The sequence below is a fragment of the Rhodnius prolixus genome, unplaced genomic scaffold (assembly GCF_049639745.1).
Source record: "Rhodnius prolixus isolate KJV_2025 unplaced genomic scaffold, Rpr scaffold_6, whole genome shotgun sequence".
Classification (NCBI taxonomy): domain Eukaryota; kingdom Metazoa; phylum Arthropoda; class Insecta; order Hemiptera; family Reduviidae; genus Rhodnius; species Rhodnius prolixus.
In genome coordinates this window covers 24,098,735-24,116,135 of record NW_027411634.1, presented here as the reverse complement: position 1 = coordinate 24,116,135, position 17,401 = coordinate 24,098,735, and the positions used below count along the sequence as shown (strand labels likewise).

The 17,401-nt window shown below is 33.3% G+C and overlaps 1 protein-coding gene across 6 annotated transcripts in view; it reads right to left on the bottom strand.

Moving 5' to 3' along the window:
- Window positions 1-377: 377 nt before the first annotated feature.
- Window positions 378-17,401, bottom strand: part of LOC141461472 (A disintegrin and metalloproteinase with thrombospondin motifs 12-like) — a 42,301-nt gene continuing 25,277 nt past the window's right edge. For 3 of the 6 annotated variants that reach the window (XM_074142609.1, XM_074142612.1, XM_074142613.1), the window contains 20 exons: window positions 16,687-16,825; window positions 16,399-16,613; window positions 16,230-16,331; window positions 16,031-16,155; window positions 13,992-14,141; window positions 11,606-11,752; window positions 9,878-10,022; window positions 8,764-8,865; window positions 8,425-8,634; window positions 7,733-7,847; window positions 7,524-7,648; window positions 6,819-6,939; window positions 6,273-6,396; window positions 6,049-6,169; window positions 5,200-5,340; window positions 4,577-4,695; window positions 4,270-4,489; window positions 4,051-4,146; window positions 3,113-3,316; window positions 378-807 (listed from right to left, as the gene is read on the bottom strand). In XM_074142609.1, the coding sequence (XP_073998710.1) occupies window positions 700-807; window positions 3,113-3,316; window positions 4,051-4,146; window positions 4,270-4,489; window positions 4,577-4,695; window positions 5,200-5,340; window positions 6,049-6,169; window positions 6,273-6,396; window positions 6,819-6,939; window positions 7,524-7,648; window positions 7,733-7,847; window positions 8,425-8,634; window positions 8,764-8,865; window positions 9,878-10,022; window positions 11,606-11,752; window positions 13,992-14,141; window positions 16,031-16,155; window positions 16,230-16,331; window positions 16,399-16,613; window positions 16,687-16,825 (2,829 nt within the window). In that variant the 3' untranslated portion in view covers window positions 378-699. The remainder of the gene's footprint in view (window positions 808-3,112; window positions 3,317-4,050; window positions 4,147-4,269; window positions 4,490-4,576; window positions 4,696-5,199; window positions 5,341-6,048; window positions 6,170-6,272; window positions 6,397-6,818; window positions 6,940-7,523; window positions 7,649-7,732; window positions 7,848-8,424; window positions 8,635-8,763; window positions 8,866-9,877; window positions 10,023-11,605; window positions 11,753-13,991; window positions 14,142-16,030; window positions 16,156-16,229; window positions 16,332-16,398; window positions 16,614-16,686; window positions 16,826-17,401) is intronic. The other 3 variants (XR_012462906.1, XM_074142610.1, XM_074142611.1) reach the window with 3 other exon arrangements.

Below are 17,401 nucleotides of genomic sequence, written 5' to 3'. Positions count from 1 at the left end.
ATAATGAAATAATTAAGCTCTTTCAATTTTTAAGTTTTTACATTTTTCTAAATTTCCTCAATAAATGATCAAACTATTAACATTTTCTTTAAATTTTGTACTTTAATTTTGTATGTTTAAAATCTGTTGGAAAATTGGATTTTGGAGACCAGACAGTGTTTCAAGTTACGTTTTTAGGGCAGAAGTATAAAGTGCCGCATTTACATTCTTTTTTACATTTGCTAAGTACTTATCAAAAAGACAATCTGAACACAAAAAAAATCACAAGCCGAATAATTAATTTTACGTATTCGTTTTAAATCAACCAATGGATTAAAATCCAAAACCGATGAGAAACAAAACCAAAAAGTTTTCAGAGATGAATAAAATCAACGATATCAAGTGTGGTTATACTCTTCAATAACAAGTTCTTTTAGAAACTTTATTACAAGAAAACTGATTACCATGATGTAATGAAAATATAGGAAGAAATCACAGCCTATTCACTACCACTACCACTGAACACAGTCCTAAGAAGTGTCTTTCTGATTGTATCAACGGATGGCTTCTCCATCACACATTTGTTATAAAAACCTCACTTTCATACAATTTTGGTAATTGTTCAAAGATGTTACATTTACATTTAAAAAAAAAATACATGTTTCTTTAAATAAATATACTTTTAAAGTAATACTCATTTGAGGGCCATCTTAAATTATTTCACAACGTGGAATTTGAATTTTTGTGTCCTGTTACAGATTTATGGCTGGCTGGAGTCGAACCAACAAGCAACTTCATTTGTTGTAACGCTTTCACACCTTTGAACGTCTGTTTAAATAAAGATGATTATTAATTACAAGGAAAATTTTGGTATAAAATATTCACCAAGAGAATAAGACAGTTCTAAGAACTAAAAGGGAACTTACTTATTTATATAGAATTACGAGGGTCGTTTGAAAAGTCCGTGCAAAGTCAGAGAGATAGCACTACTGGCGCGTAACGAGGTTATGTTTAGTTAGTAGCATCTCTTGGAAGAACACACACCAAGTTTCAGCCAGATCGGTCTATTTCTTTATGTTTGGCATTCGTTTGAATCGAGGAAGTCGAGTGATTTTCAAAAAATAGACGAAAAAGAATTCCGTGTGTTGATTAAACACTACTTTATGAAAGGCAAAACGCCTCAGGAGACTAAAGAGAAGCTTGATAAACTTTATGGTGACTCTGCACCTTCGATTAGAACAGTTTATAAGTGGTTTCTAAATTTTCGGAGTGGCCATATGGGCACAAGTGACGCTGAACGTTCTGGACGCCCTGTTGAGGTTACTACTCCAGAAATCATTGATAAAATCCATGATATGGTGATGGATGACAGAAGAGTGAAGGTGCGTGAGATTGCTAGTGCTGTGGGCATCTCGAATGAACGGGTACATAATATTTTGCATCAACATTTGGACATGACAAAGCTATCCGCAAGATGGGTGCCGCGATTGCTTGACCAAAAACGAAATCGTGTGAAGTGTTGCAAGGACGGTTTGCAGCTGTACCAGAAGAATCTGCAGGACTTTAAGCGTCGTTTCGTCACTGTGGATCACCCTCGGACTACTATTTGTTCCCCAATATGAAGAAATGGCTGGCGGGAAAAAGATTTTATTCAAACGAGGAGGTGATTGCAGAAACGAATGGCTATTTTTCAGACTTGGACAAATCCTATTATTCGGAAGGGATCAACAAACTAGAGCAGCGTTGGACGAAGTGTATAAGCCTAAAAGGAGACTATGTTGAAAAATAAAAAAGGTTTACCCCAAAAAATTAAGTAGTTTTTATTTTTGCACGGACTTTTCAAACGACCCTCGTATTTAAAATCTTTTTTGTTTGTTTTGTTTTCCTACTCTTGTTTCAGAAATGGAAGATACAGCGAATTTATTTTTTAGTTTTCACCGAAGTACACGTTTTGAAATCACCTGAGTGTAAAATTGTTAAAAAAAAAAAAAAAAAAACAGTTCCAAAAACTCTCAAAAACAAAATATAGTGGGAAGTTAAAGTTTACTGTTATGGCTAGATTCCATAATCATCTCATCGAAAGGAACAATTAATAAATTTTTTTTCAAATTTTTAGAATGTTGTCTTTAATTTTCATATTCTCTTTGTTTACATGTTGCTATGTGTATAAGCATTGCTTTGCAAAATTTTTCAAAGTAAATCCTCAAAGAGAGGTTAAAGACTGTTTGGAATTATTCCCTCTATAGCAGTGGTTCCCAAACTTTTTGACCCATGGACCCCTTTTTATAGTCAAAACTTGCCTATGGACCCCTTTTTAAAACTTGCCCACAGACCCAAGTAAAAAAATCTACTTAAATGCATAGTATAAAAATTACAAATTTAAAAAAGCATTTTGTTGAAGAAGTATTTGTTGAAATTATAACTTTTGTTTAAAATAAAATTTAAAACAAATTAATAATTTGGATGAACGTGATGAGATGTTATGAGTGTATTTATATCCGGCTCAATGTTTGTGAGTAGCAACCGCAAATCCCCACGAGTAATCTTTGGTTCAGGTCTGCATGAAAAGCCGTTAGGTGTTCGTCAGTGAGCAACCAAATCTTCATCTCTATTTTGCAATTTCGAAAGATTTGGAAACTGAGAACATTCTCCTCTTCCCCAGTTTTGTTTTTACAGAAAAAGTTTCGCAACAGACGGAGATATAACGCTTTTAGTTTTGATTAAATTTAATTGGTGACCTTGTTAGTTTCTAATTTCCATAATAATAAAAATGGATCGCAGTTTTATTATTTTATATTGAACCTCGCGCGGACCCCCTGACGTTTTTCAGGGACCCTCAAATCAATTTTAATTTTCCATGGACCCCCTGAATGATACCGGGGACCCCTGGGGGTCCGTAGGGACCACTTTGGGAACCACTGCTCTATAGTCTAATGTAAATGCAACGTTAGGCCTCATTACCTGTAAACTAATAATTGAGAATAAACGTATAAGTGAACTTTAAAATTTAAAAAAATATGAATGCTTTCTTGATTGAAAAATGTTTTCCTAACGAATTATTTTGTTATTATTATTTTTAATAAGTAAGGTCCCTTCAAATGAAATATATATATATTTAGATGAACATCCTTACTTCTGTATGGTCTTCAGGAATATACATGGTTAGATGGTCACCAACCGACATAAAATTAGATTCTGAAACGTTCATTAAATTTTTTAATTCACAGGTTGACAGATTTACCATTAAGAGTTTGGCATGACTAATATCAGCTGGATCTTCAACAATTTTAGTTTCTTCTGGTTTTTGTTCACTCTGACCTGTAATATTTACCCCTCTCTAAAAAAATGAATAAATAAATAAATAAAACACAAATGAAATCATTTACAATAAAAATTATATACCAATTTAAACTTTTCTTTCAAAGTAATTTGTACTTTTTCTTTTTTTTTAATGTATTTTGAAAGTTAAAACAGCGCTAGCTGCACAATCTATAATTGAGGGGAAAATTACCCAACGGTAACACTCCCTAAATCATCTCTAGGATTAACTCTCTCTTCAGCAGAGAGAAAATCGCGTGGCCACTGGCGTTTTAATCACCTCGGAGGATGATCTAGAATGCGACGAGATGACAAATAGCTGGCAACAGGATTGGAATGAGACTGTAAGTTCTGATAAACGTTTTTATAGCGATTTCGAGCAACCTGACCTACAAACGGAATTACTAAGTCTATGTGAATGGTTAGATTTGAAACATAAAATGGAGCGTTCATGATAGGGCGAAGAATTTTCGACGGAAGAGATGGCATTCTTTAAAGATTAGAGCGTTTTCATTGAACCCCCATAGTTCAATACCGTTTAATACAGTTCAATAGCGGAGTAAAGAGAGTAAAAATTACAATAAATTCTAAATTCGAATAATTTATTTCAATTGAATAATAATTCTAATTCAATTAATGTTTAAGGAAAACAAGGCTCTCTGGGTGAGACGTCCTAATAAGCATAGGGCGAAGAAATTCTTTAGGACGCCATATAGTGGAGACAAAATTGCAATGGTGGAGTATGGAACTTACCTTGATATGTTTATTTAAAAATAATTCTACATCAGTCAAATTATATAAGAATCTTAGGTATTGGAGATTTTGATGTCTTGGGAACCTGCTCTTTATCTGCAATCGTGAAAATAACAAAATGTAAGTGAAGAAATTGCATGTTAAACACGCTCAATGTATCCATAAAGTCAATGTCCAAAAATGGTTTCATCAATCAAAGAATAAAAAAATTATGTTTACATCGTTACTTTGGTTGGTTTCATTACCACAAGTTCTTGAACTATTACACAGCTCCTTTTTTTTAGGAGCTTTATTACAACAATTTGAATCATCCACAATAATTTCATCACCATCCTTGCCGTCAGGTGTAGGATTTTCCATTACACAGTAAACTTTTCGAACACGTTCGCCAGTTTTATACATACAACCTGAACAAGGCCCCCATTTACTCGCTTTCCAACTGTAAACAAATGGATAAATATTTTTTATTACATTATGCTATATGTTAATTGCGCATAAAGGAAAAGATAATTATAATGCCTCTTACTGGGTTTTACATTGGTGCTTGTTACAATCCCTGACGATCGGTTCTGGTTTAATATTTTTTTCACAAAATTCATCTTTCACTTTACCATCACGTTCTTCTACACAACTAGGTTTACTAATCTATTTAAACAAATTATGAGGTCATTAAACATAGTTTTTCAAGTCATTTAATTACTTAGTCATTATGCTTTTTATTTTTATTTAAAAAGGTGTGTAAACTTCAGAAGTTAATAGCTTATAAGTGCCAACTCAGCACGATAAATGTCCTCCAGTCTGTATCCATAAATTCACGCAGTAAAGAATAAATCATAAATTATAAAATATTTTGCCTTTTAAATTCCTGACGACCATTAAACAATGAGTATTAAAGCATGCCTTTATTCTTGTATAAAGGCTTCGAAAGCTTAATCCAGAGATATTAACAGTAAGGAAACATAAATGGAGCTATGGCTGATTTTATTTAAAGGCGGAAGGACATGAGAGGTGTAAATAAATTCTTTAAAATCACCAATTACTTCAAAAGAAAGAGAAACGGCATTTCCACTCTTTCAAACTTTAATTCTTCGTTACACGTTACAGAAAATGATTAACCTGTAATTAAAAATAATAAAAAAGTTGACATACCTGTGTACCGCTACCACAAACCGCTGAACATTTTCCCCATTCAATGAATTCCCACTGATATTTGGGTTCGTATTCTCGTCCAGCTGTCGGGGTAGCATAAGAATAAGTAACTCCTGGATTCTCTTTTTTAAAATAAGTGTACTGCAATCGTATTTACAAATATTAAATAATTCACTTATTTAAATGAATAGGATATCCGAAGAAAATTACTGTAATGAAGTGACAATAGGGATTTTATACATACATAAAATAACTTTTGATAATTATAATGTTACCTTTGTTAACTAAATAACTTAAAGAGACCTAAATAAATAAATAAAAAACACGCTGAAATCTGAAAAAATAAACATTTTTCATACAGTATACAAGGATGTTTACATATATTTTTCTAAGGTCCTTTTAGAAATCTTATTTCCCATCAAATGTGATGGTAAATTCTATTGAAAATATTACAAAATATATCCACCATTCAGTAATACACATTTTCATTATTCTGTACTACTCCATTTTCAAGGATTCGCTTATTAATTTAAATTTAACAAAAAAAAAAAAAAACAGAAAATATTTGTTTAGCAAAAGTTCAAACTACAAAACAATGCAGTCAGTAAGTGCCTATTTTATGCTGGAATCTTGTACTACTTCACGATACAACTCTTACAAAACCCATCAAAAAATCAGCTGTAACTGAAATGCTGTAACGAATCACTAATTAAAAATCGTTAAACACCAACTGCTCAATTATTATCAATTGGCCATAACATAAATTTTGAAATGCCTGCTATTAAATAACATTTGGTTTGATTTTTGCAGGATTACCTTTTTTGAAACGTAATGATTTATTTTACTCACAAAAACTGTAATATCTTCTGTAATTGGTCCTCTAATAAATAGTTCTTCTCGGTTCTTTTCAGGTTTTGTGTATAAAGCATTAGCACCTCCAATTTTATATTCTCCAGCAACTTGTTCTTTACTAAAATAAAAGAAAAATTAAATAAACTCTTGTGCTGGTAAAAACTATATTATTTTTTTAAAATTGTTTTGTACCTTTTTGTTTCAAAAATCGAGATACCTACTATTCACCATTGAAGTATTGACCACCATCGTCACGACCAACTGCTAACATATTTTCAGATCCTTTCAGTTCTTTAATTTTGATGTTTACACTACCTTTTGGTATTGTAACGATTTTAACATAACCTGGAAAAGAAAAGTAACTAAAGGTATTATACTATTTTTTAAATTTAAACCACTAAACATGATATCTAATAATATTTCGGAACTATACGGATCCATGTAACCCTTTACTTCTAGCAGCAAAAACCTTACTTTTTACAAAGTCCCAGGGTTTTCGCACCAATCGTTTTGTGCCTAATCACCTCTGATATTCTAGTGCTGGAGGACTCTTATTGCAAACTAGCGATTGTAACACAACCAGATTGGATATAAGAGGCTTTTCGAGTAAATGGAATCGCCAAATGCTGGTTGACCAACGAGGTTGCTAGCATGCCTGTCCAAAAACTTAACTCTAATAACTAGGTTTTGCTTAATCTTCGCTATACCAACACGCCACAAAAATGAAGATCATTGTAAAATTAGTTATAAATGAATTTTAAAAAAACCTGCTCCATCTGGATTTTTCATAGTATCTTCTACAATTTTACAATGAGTTCCATCGCCGCCACAAACACCGCAGACATCTTCTGCAGCTGTTGATTCTACCTTCCAGTCACATCCTACAGGCTGTTAAACATTTTTTTTTTTTTTTTAACTAAAATGTAATGAGCTATTATTGAACATTCAATTGCATTTCTCTCATTGAAATGCTAACATTTTGCATTAATCAAATATTTTTCTATCTTGAAATCTTTATGCAACATTAATAGCATTTATCATTATTAATAGAAGGGCATGCGTTTGTTTAGTCCAAAGAAAAGGTAATCTTAATCTTAGCTATGAATTTCAGTAAAGATTTTCATTCGATTTCTAAATATTCTTATTTGATTATACAAAGAACAACTACTTAATTAACTTTTCTTTTTTTTTTTTTAAGAAAAATAAGCAAATATTTGCTTCACTCTGCTCACTATTTTACTTAATTTCACCTTATATATCTAGGTAATTAAACCGCATTTAAGTATAGAAAAATATTCTCTCTCGACGGTCAGTTCTGACCAAGAATAATTTTAAATTCGCCGTTCAAATTAAGAACGATCTGTATAACGTCAAAAAACGGTTCATTCTGAAAATTTAAAGTTCTAAAGCAATATGTGAATAGGAAATTAATGATATTGATTCAATCACATAACTAACAACGTAAATCTCACCACGCATGCACCTTGAATGCAAGTGTCTTTCTTTCCAGGAGAACATCTAGTACCATCTTTAACTCTTGGAGAAAGTTTCACCAAAACATTTTTATCATTCTTGCAATAAAGTGCACAAGGGTTTGCTGCGATAGATGTAGTTTTGTTTTTACATCTTATAGAACTTTTTGAATTAAAAAAAAAACAAAAAACATAGGATGCAAACTTACGATCACTTTCTGGTGCTTTGTGTGCTGTCCATTTGTACAGTTGCCCTCTAAAAGGCTTGTTATTATGTTCCTCACATTGTAACTCCCTAAATCTAGTGCTGTTTTCTGGACACGGCTGAAAACGTAAACTGGAAAGCTAAAAATTTTGCAACCTATTGTACGCCTGCATATTTTTTATAAAGTGCCTATGTGAATTTTAATTTCTTTACACACTACCTCTCACAGCCTGACTGGTCAGATGATTATTTTCACTTATTGTCGACCTTCCACGATTCTAATTTCACAATGTAACTGGAATAATCAGTCTATTACGCCATTGTAGCTTTATTAGCAGATGAATAAAAACTCCAGCATTTCCCTCAAAACAACGTATCAGCCTTACTGTATTCAAAGCTGTTCAAACTTGTCATATCACAATACTGCTTAATCATAGTGATCAAATCATCACAGAGTTCTCATATTTAGGATTACCTTCATGTAGTTTTTTACCTTGTACTATTGAATAACCAAGTCCCAATATAAAAATGTAAGCACCCCAGTCCATTGCTCAGGGCCAAAATGTGGATTTTTCTTTAAAAACCCGAATGTCTTCTGCCAAAGAAGAAAGAGCACTTCCCCCCAAAAAATTACGGAGCAACATTTTAAGATAATATTTATAACTACTTTTCTATTTGTTACTAGTACTCAATTACCTCTGTACTGCAAATGTCCACTTCTTTTCGCAAGCCCACACAGTATTTACCATTGTGCTGAGGCTGTGGATGATCGCATTGTCGTTCCCTCATTTTAACACCACCACCACAGGTGCGTGAACAATCTTTCCAAGGTCCCCAATCCCCCCAACCACCATTTACAGCCGCTGGACGTTCACCAATTTCAACGCACTTACCTTCAAAGCACCACTGTAAAAAAATCAATAAAAATACAGAAAAATCTTCAGTAATGAATCAAAAGTATTACTTCTACATATAATTTATTTTTATTTTGTATCATTTTTATTATTAAGGGCATGGATATCATTGGTTTTTTACTTTTTCTGGACCACAGGATGTCCCATCAGCCATTTTATCTCCTTGAGATGAGCACGTTTTAGCTCCAACCTTTTTACACCATAATTTCTCACATTGTGAGTCCTGCAAACAAAGAAACATCTGTTTTCAATGCAAGGTTAATAATAACTTTTCAACACTTAATTTAAGCTGCACAAGCTCACAAACATTTGATGAAAAAATTCTAGTTTGTGCAAATCTCATTAAGATTAAAAATAGTTCGCACACAAATACCTAACAAGTCACTATAAATGAAGATGAATTTGGTTGTCTATTGAAAAAGGTTAAAGTTCTATCTGAAAGACTAAGATATTGTTTCAAGAAATAAAATATAAATCTTTCGAGAATTCTAAAGAATTTTTTTTTTAAATGTCTCAAAAATTATTTTCTTAGATTGAAGTAGCCTCTTTTCTGGTTTAGTTCAAATGATAACGGTGGGCATTCCATCTATCTGCCTTTTACATTATTACGTTGTTCAATACAATAGGAATTAATAATAAGAAGGATGTTCACGAACGTAAATTTAAACAAAAAATTTGATTACCTAGAATATTTATTTGACATTAAGTTAACTTGAATTAAAATTTCAATGATTTAATAACTCATTATTTTATGTAAAGTATACATTTATGTATCTCATTTTTTCCCCAAGGTGTTGACATTAATAATTGTAATAAATAGAAAGTATTCTGTAAAAAAATTTTTTTTTCTTTGCAAATTAACTTAGTATATTTTACAGAAGAAGTAAAGAATTTTATTCTTCATTCACCACATTTCAAAAATTTTCTTACATTAATTCTACAGCCCAAAATAAGCAATTCACTAGAAACTAGTAAACTGTTTTCCAATCTTCTCCAGGATTATTATGATAAACATGAATGAAAAACGGTGCAATTCACATTCCAAGTAGTTTATACTATACAATATTCCATAAAAATGTACAAGAAAATGTAGTAAAATATTTTAGGTACAACAAGAAAGGTCAAGTTAATCTTTCCTACCAACTTTAAATATTAGAATCTTATCTACTTCAAATAAAATAGGTCATTTTTTTTCTTGACAGTGTGTAAAGAAAGATAAATATACTGATGATTACCCCTCCAATTGGACATTTGACATAATCATTTCCAAAAATAAATTTACACTGTTGATCAGCATCATATATTGCACCGGTCAACATTGGCTCTTTTTTATAACTATGTTCTTGTGGTTCATCGATCAAACATTCTCCCATCTGATTCCTTTAAAAGTGGAAGAACTTTAGAAATTTTAGAAAATTTAGAAAAAAAATTTAATTATTAAATAATTTTTTTTTTAAATTGCAACTTCTTTAGGATTTTAATACAGGAAAAGCTTGCTGCGTATCGAATAAAGGGCCTGCTGAAAAAGGTCTATGCCTGAATTCCTAAGGGAAAAAACAAGACAAAATTTAGTCACGCATTAAATAAAAATTTTGGAACAAAAGAGCATTTTTAAATTACTGAGGAATTCTGTATTCAGAATTCAGGCACTTTAAAATACGTTCAACTATTTTCTGAAGACTTACTGGAAAATACTTGATTAATAATAATAATAAAAAAAACTAGTGAATGTAAGGGTCCAGCTTTTGTCAGAGAGAGAACATTAAATTTAGGTATTTTAATTTTCTGGGTTTGTTTTGTAATTGGGGTTCATTATCTTATTTTAAGAATTAGGACGTGGGAAAAGTGAATAAGCTATTCTCAAGGAGGAAAATCAATAATTAAATTACTAAAGGTGTGGGAACCGCTGAGTCGACTCAGTATCGTATATACTCGTAAAAACTGGACTACTCGCTGGCCCGGGTCTCACTTTTTTCGGAGGGGCCAGTTGTCCAGCGGAGGAGCCAGTTGTCCAGCGGAGGAGCCAGCCGCCCTGCAGAGGAGCCAGTGGTCTTGCAGGGGAGCTCAGTGGTTCCGGCGGAAGGAAGACCCATGCTGTGGAAGAGGTTCGTCGGCTGGCTTGTGGCTGGTGAGTTGTAGCCCAGTAGTAATTTAATAGCGGTATTTGTTTAGCCCCGGTATGGTCGACTCAGTGGTTGCAAAGACTGAATGGGTTACTTGTAGGTGAATGAATGAATTAATTAATTTATTGATGTGTGGGGATACGTATTAGAATGTATTAGAAGCGAGGTTTGATAGATAATTGTATAGTATATTCAATTGGGTTGGTTTATGTAAGGGATGAAGCATAGGATATAATTACTTTGGGTGTTTGTTAATAATGTGTTTGTTGTTTTTCTATTTTAATAAATGCTGTAATTATCTTGAGTTGTGATTGGAGTGGCCACTTCCCGTTTCCTCAAGGTACGCGCGAGTCAGGGGCGGCCGGAGCCCCTTACAGAAGAAATCATGCATATTATGTGTAATAACTACATCCCCTTTTTCTTATAGATTCCTGACCAATGTTTGTTGATATATTCACTTTAGAATGATGTTTTACGTCTTTTTCACGTGGGCTTCCATTAATGAACAGTTTAGCAGTACTCTGGGTACCACCAGTATTGATTCGGAAAATTAACATCATTTCTTGTAATTGAAATGTTGCAAGGAGTTTCACCTAGCATAAAAAGCTATAAAAACACCTCTGTAACAATTTATGTAAATCATAAAGATTAAATAAAGAAGAATGTAATAAAGCGGCCAGCGCCCCTTACATGAACATTAACAGATAGTTTATAAAGATCAAACAATAAAGACCTAAACTTTCCTCTCCCAAAGTCCTTTTATCTAAGTGGAATGCTCAGAAAAATACATCTAAATCTAAGTGTTCGGGATAAAAATGTAACATTGAACAAAAAGCTTACAATAATAAATTATTAATAAATTCTCGACTACAATTTGTCCATCCTGATACATGTTTAGATGCTACTGGTGCCATAATTGAATTCGTACCGTCTGCGAATACAGGTGAACATCCAGATTCTTCTAAAGAATCATGCGAACAACCCATACTGAAATATGAATTTTGGATGTTAGACGGCAATACAATCAATCAATAATCTCACTTATCAATCTCACTCTTAACCATTACATTATTTTGGAATTAAGATTTGTGAATTTTATATTTGAAATGTTTATAAAGTTAAAAAGTATTTGAACTTAAGAACTGTGTTTATGCATTTGTGCAATCTAATGTACAATCATGCCACATAAATTTTTTTTTTTATAATCTTTATTTAGATTTTTACAACTGCACAGAAATCAATGCAACAAGCAAAACAGATGGTCGATAATAGAGTGTGCTGATAGGCTAGGCCAACAAGCACACATTGACATGACTGATATGAACGACGGCCATCCAGCGATAGCAGTCGTAATATGCCATAATAGCAGGAGAATCACGACTGTCACACTAGACAGCCGACGCTACATTCGCAGATGGTCGCGAGGCCACCGACGCCTCAACCGTCGTGGAGGATTAGTTGGGAGGGTAGAGGTTGAGAGGGCTTGGACTAAAGGATTCATGTGAGAGGATAGTTGGGAATGGAATTTTATGTAACGGGATTTGGCGAGGACAGAGACGAAGGGAATTTTAAGGTCATTGTGGATAGTATGGTTAGAGACGTAGAAAGGAGCATTGACAAGGGTACGAAGGATTTTGGATTGAAGGGATTGGATACGATGAAGGTTCGAGTGTTTGGCTGTCCCGTACAGTTCTATTCCATATGTCCATATAGGGGCTAGTAATGTGTAGTACAGCTGTCTTTTGTTACGTAGCGTCAGTTTTGAACGTTTGTCTAGTAATTTTTTTAATAGTTTATATCTGTTATTTAACTCAGTTCGTTTTAGTCGAGTATGAGGATTCCAGGTTAGTCGCTTGTCGAGGTGAAGTCCAAGGTAACGTACTTTTGTAACGGTAGGAAGAGCAATATGGTTGAAATATATGGAAGGGAGGGTTTTCCGGTTTAATGTGAAAACTATATGTTTGGATTTTTGTTGATTTACCTTAATTCTCCACTTTCGTAGCCCGGGTTCTAGGATATTAATATGGGATTGAAGATGGCGAGTTGCCATGACAGGATCATTGTCAGACGATAAAATGGCCGTGTCGTCAGCGAAGGTAAAGGTAGCAGTATTTGGATGCAGTGGAAGGTCAGCAGTGTTAATTGTATAGAGGAGGGGTGCGAGAATACTCCCTTGTGGGACACCGGCAAGAATAGGATATATAGGAGAAAAAGAAGTGCCTTGTACAACCATGAAATATCGATCAGCAAGGTATGATTTTAAGATGAGGTAGTAGGTTGAAGGAAGGATGCCCTTAAGTTTCCACAGAAGACCCGGATGCCATACCCGATCAAATGCTTTAGAAATATCTAGGAAGGCTCCCGGGCAATACTGTCTCCGCTCAAGGGAGTTTGCGACGGTGTCAACAACTCTGTGAGCCTGGTGGATGGAAGAGTGGTAACTACGAAAGCCAAATTGATGGTGAGGAATTAAATTGAGTGGAGTTAAAATAGATTGGAGACGGAATAGTAAAAGTTTCTCGAACATTTTCCCTAGAAGCGGAAGTAGACTAATAGGTCGATAAGAGGAAGGAGAATGAGTTGGTTTGTGGGGTTTATGGATCAGACGGATTGAGGAGAATTTCCAAAGAGTGGGAAAGTGAGTAGTTCTAAGGATAGCATTGTACAAGGATGTTAGGAATACAATGGCCTTGGTTGGGAGCTGGAGAAGGATGCGGGTGGTTATTAGGTCGTATCCAGGACTTTTTTTCCTGGGGAGATTTTGTATAAACCGTTGAACTTCTTTAGGAGTGAATGCTTTGGGTGGCAGTATGGACTAAGCTAACCTCGGACTTATGATCGCCAGAAAGCTCAGGGCGTTAGTAATTATGGTTATTACCCTAGACATAGCAGGTTCAGCAAATGGTAATTTGGATGGAGTACATTATAATGGAACATACTGTAAGCATCTCGACTAAGAACAAAGTAGGCATGTACATAGACTCTGAAATTGGTGGGCTAGTTTTACGAAGAGTAATTCCAGTGGTACTCCTAGAAAATATCACTTGAATAAACAATTCTCAAGAGTACTGTTCACTAAAGGATTGTTGACATTGCTATATGACCCAAATTTCTTGACCTTAGAGTTGTCAAATGTTACGCTGCTACAATTTTTTTATTGGAAACAGAAAAGGAAAATACATACTAAAATTTTAAGTAGAACAAAAAATATATTTATCATATATACTTATGTCCCATTTCATGTGCAACTGTGAGCGCCAAACCTAAACCATTATCTTCATTTATTGCACAATTTTTCTGAGGATTGCATACAGTACCAACAAAGGCCAAGCCTAGCAGGCTGCAAGCAGCTTTAGAAGATGAACATATGTCATACCTAAATCATGTAACCATATTTTTATTTTTAAAAAAAGTATTAATTAATAGCCCGGTAAAATTAGAATTTAGCCTCGGAATAGAAGATAACAAGCTATAAACTAGTATAAATCTTTGTTTTGGCATTTTATAAATAGAACATTGTATTTTTATGACGAGTATATATTAGGTCGACTGATTTTGTTTGTTGAGATTCAGAAAAAAAGCAGAAAATACAAAATCTTTAATAATTTGGCTGGAACTTCCTTAATTTCTGTCTCGAACATTGTATTTTTATGACGAGTATATATTAGGTCGACTGATTTTGTTTGTTGAGATTCAGAAAAAAAGCAGAAAATACAAAATCTTTAATAATTTGGCTGGAACTTCCTTAATTTCTGTCTCGAACATTGTATTTTTATGACGAGTATATATTAGGTCGACTGATTTTGTTTGTTGAGATTCAGAAAAAAAGCAGAAAATACAAAATCTTTAATAATTTGGCTGGAACTTCCTTAATTTCTGTCTCGAACATTGTATTTTTATGACGAGTATATATTAGGTCGACTGATTTTGTTTGTTGAGATTCAGAAAAAAAGCAGAAAATACAAAATCTTTAATAATTTGGCTGGAACTTCCTTAATTTCTGTCTCGAACATTGTATTTTTATGACGAGTATATATTAGGTCGACTGATTTTGTTTGTTGAGATTCAGAAAAAAAGCAGAAAATACAAAATCTTTAATAATTTGGCTGGAACTTCCTTAATTTCTGTCTCGAACATTGTATTTTTATGACGAGTATATATTAGGTCGACTGATTTTGTTTGTTGAGATTCAGAAAAAAAGCAGAAAATACAAAATCTTTAATAATTTGGCTGGAACTTCCTTAATTTCTGTCTCGAACATTGTATTTTTATGCCAAGCGTATATTATACACACTAGGTCGGTCAGTTTTGTTTGTAGCGATTCAGAAAAAAAGTAAAAATCCACATCCAAATTTAATTCTTGCATTGTTTGCCTGCTCTCCTTCATCTACAACAGAGTTACAATATAAACTCACATGGCTGAAGATATTTTCCTCAAATACGCAAGGAAAATTCCAATTTAAGCATGGATTTCACAGGTAAAATCTAGAACGAAGTGATAATGATTGAAAATTTGTATTTAGAAATCACGAACAAAGTTCTCTATCAATCGGGAATGCCATCACCGAATCTATCTACTGCTGCTTCTTTCGATGTAGAATTGCGTTGAGTAACATATACAACACGGGTGATTTTGTGTCGTATGCAATCAAATATACTTAAGCTATCGCTTGAGCAAAAAGGCATTTATGATCAAATAATGCAAATACGGCTAAGCGTCTCCCACTCTTCGAGCTCAAGAACTGTTGATTGTATGAAAAATTGCATAGAACCAAATTTATAGAGAATTTAATGCTCTACAACTTTTGTAATCTTTAAATGTCATTTAGAGCAAAGGAAACAAGATATTAACAAAAAACAATTTTCGAGACCTTTGACCACTGATTTCCGGTGATGCGTATCGAGATTCAATGAGACTTTTGAGCTAACTTATATTATGCCAAAACCATGATTTATGTAAGTTTATAGCTTATTATCTTCCATTAAGAGATTTACCCCTTTGTTTTACCTAATTTGACTGGATTAAAATTGAATTACACGACATGCCTGCATAATGTCTGTAAAAATTTGATGTATCAAATTTGATTATGGATATTTTGAGAAGGTGTGACAAAGCTGACGGTGCTGTGCTAGAGTTTACTACGACCACACAAATCGTAATTGTACAATTCAAATAACTCTAAATGAGAAGATAATGAAAATATGATTTGGCAGAAAGATTTCCAGAGACTCCAAGATCTATAAAAAATAATAATAATAATGTACTTGGTAAGCAAAATTGCTAGATCATGATGACTAGGATGTGACGGATCTTTTGGATTCAGGGGATGTTGCCATTTACAGAAACTGTCCAGAGTAACGGTCGCATTACTACTAATTTCGAGATCTATCTGTAAATAAATAGAATAGAAAGATACAATTATAAAATTTTAGAAGAATAAAGTAAATAAGAAACTTAGTTTACTTCTTCCTCTTCTTTATGCAGATAAATAATTCTGACAACAACTACATCTATCAAGTTACCAATGGTTGCATCTCGGTAATAGTCAGAAACCTGAAAGAAAAACTGTGGGCAAAGAAGATTCTAAAGAATAATATAATGAAAAGAATTATAATTTACATATCTCGTTTACCATGTTCATTATTGTTAATATATATTCTTCCAAGTCTAAATCTTTATGATGTTCGATGAATTTCTTGTCAGCCACTATCATTACTTCAATAAATCTTGGAATACTTTCTCTAATATCAGATCTCTTTGTCACATTAAGTTGGGTTGTAGATTTAGCTAATAAATAACGCATTTTTGCAAAATACATCTCCTCAGCCCATGCATTCCACCAATCATCTTAAATGAAGCGTTAAACGTCATTTCTTGATTAAATAGTAACATATTCTACAATCATATGACAAATACTAACGTCGGCTTTCACAATGTTTTTCATCATGTAACAATGATCTTTTATAAATTACATGTAGGTGTTCTCCTGTTTTTTCTGGTTGTTCTTCAGAAAATGGTTCAAGAAAATATGAATTATTTTGTATTCTTAGCGTGCCCGTCTGTAAGTAGAAGCCACAATAAAGAGCTATGTCAATGAGTTTACTGCTTGGAATATGAAAATATGTTCAAGGTTTGATGAATTCGCTGCTAACACTTTTTTTTAAATACTTGTATAAAACTAAAAAAACTTCATTGCCAACGCCTATGTTTAAAATCTCTAGGGCAACAAGTACCTCTATTTCTAATAAATGAGGCTACTTAAAAGTACACATTCTTAATTAGATAATAATGGATATATTGGACTATATATTTAATTTTTGAAGTTTTGAATCATAATCAGAGTAAAAATATTGGTTTAATGTTAAAGAAGCAATGTTAAAGATATTTAAAGAGAAAATAGAAATAAGATATCTGAGCTAACTCTTTTCTCAACTTAGATACCAGTAGAGGGGAAATCCCGGTTCTGGCACACCTAAAATGTACACCTTTTTTGTGCAAGATGGCCGCCATCCCCACTCCGCCCAACCCTACCCCCACCCATCCTTATTGATTAATCATCAAATTGGACAAAGGTTTGAGCCACGCCCCCCCTTCTTATTGATTAATCATCGAATTGGACGAGGGTTTAAGCCATG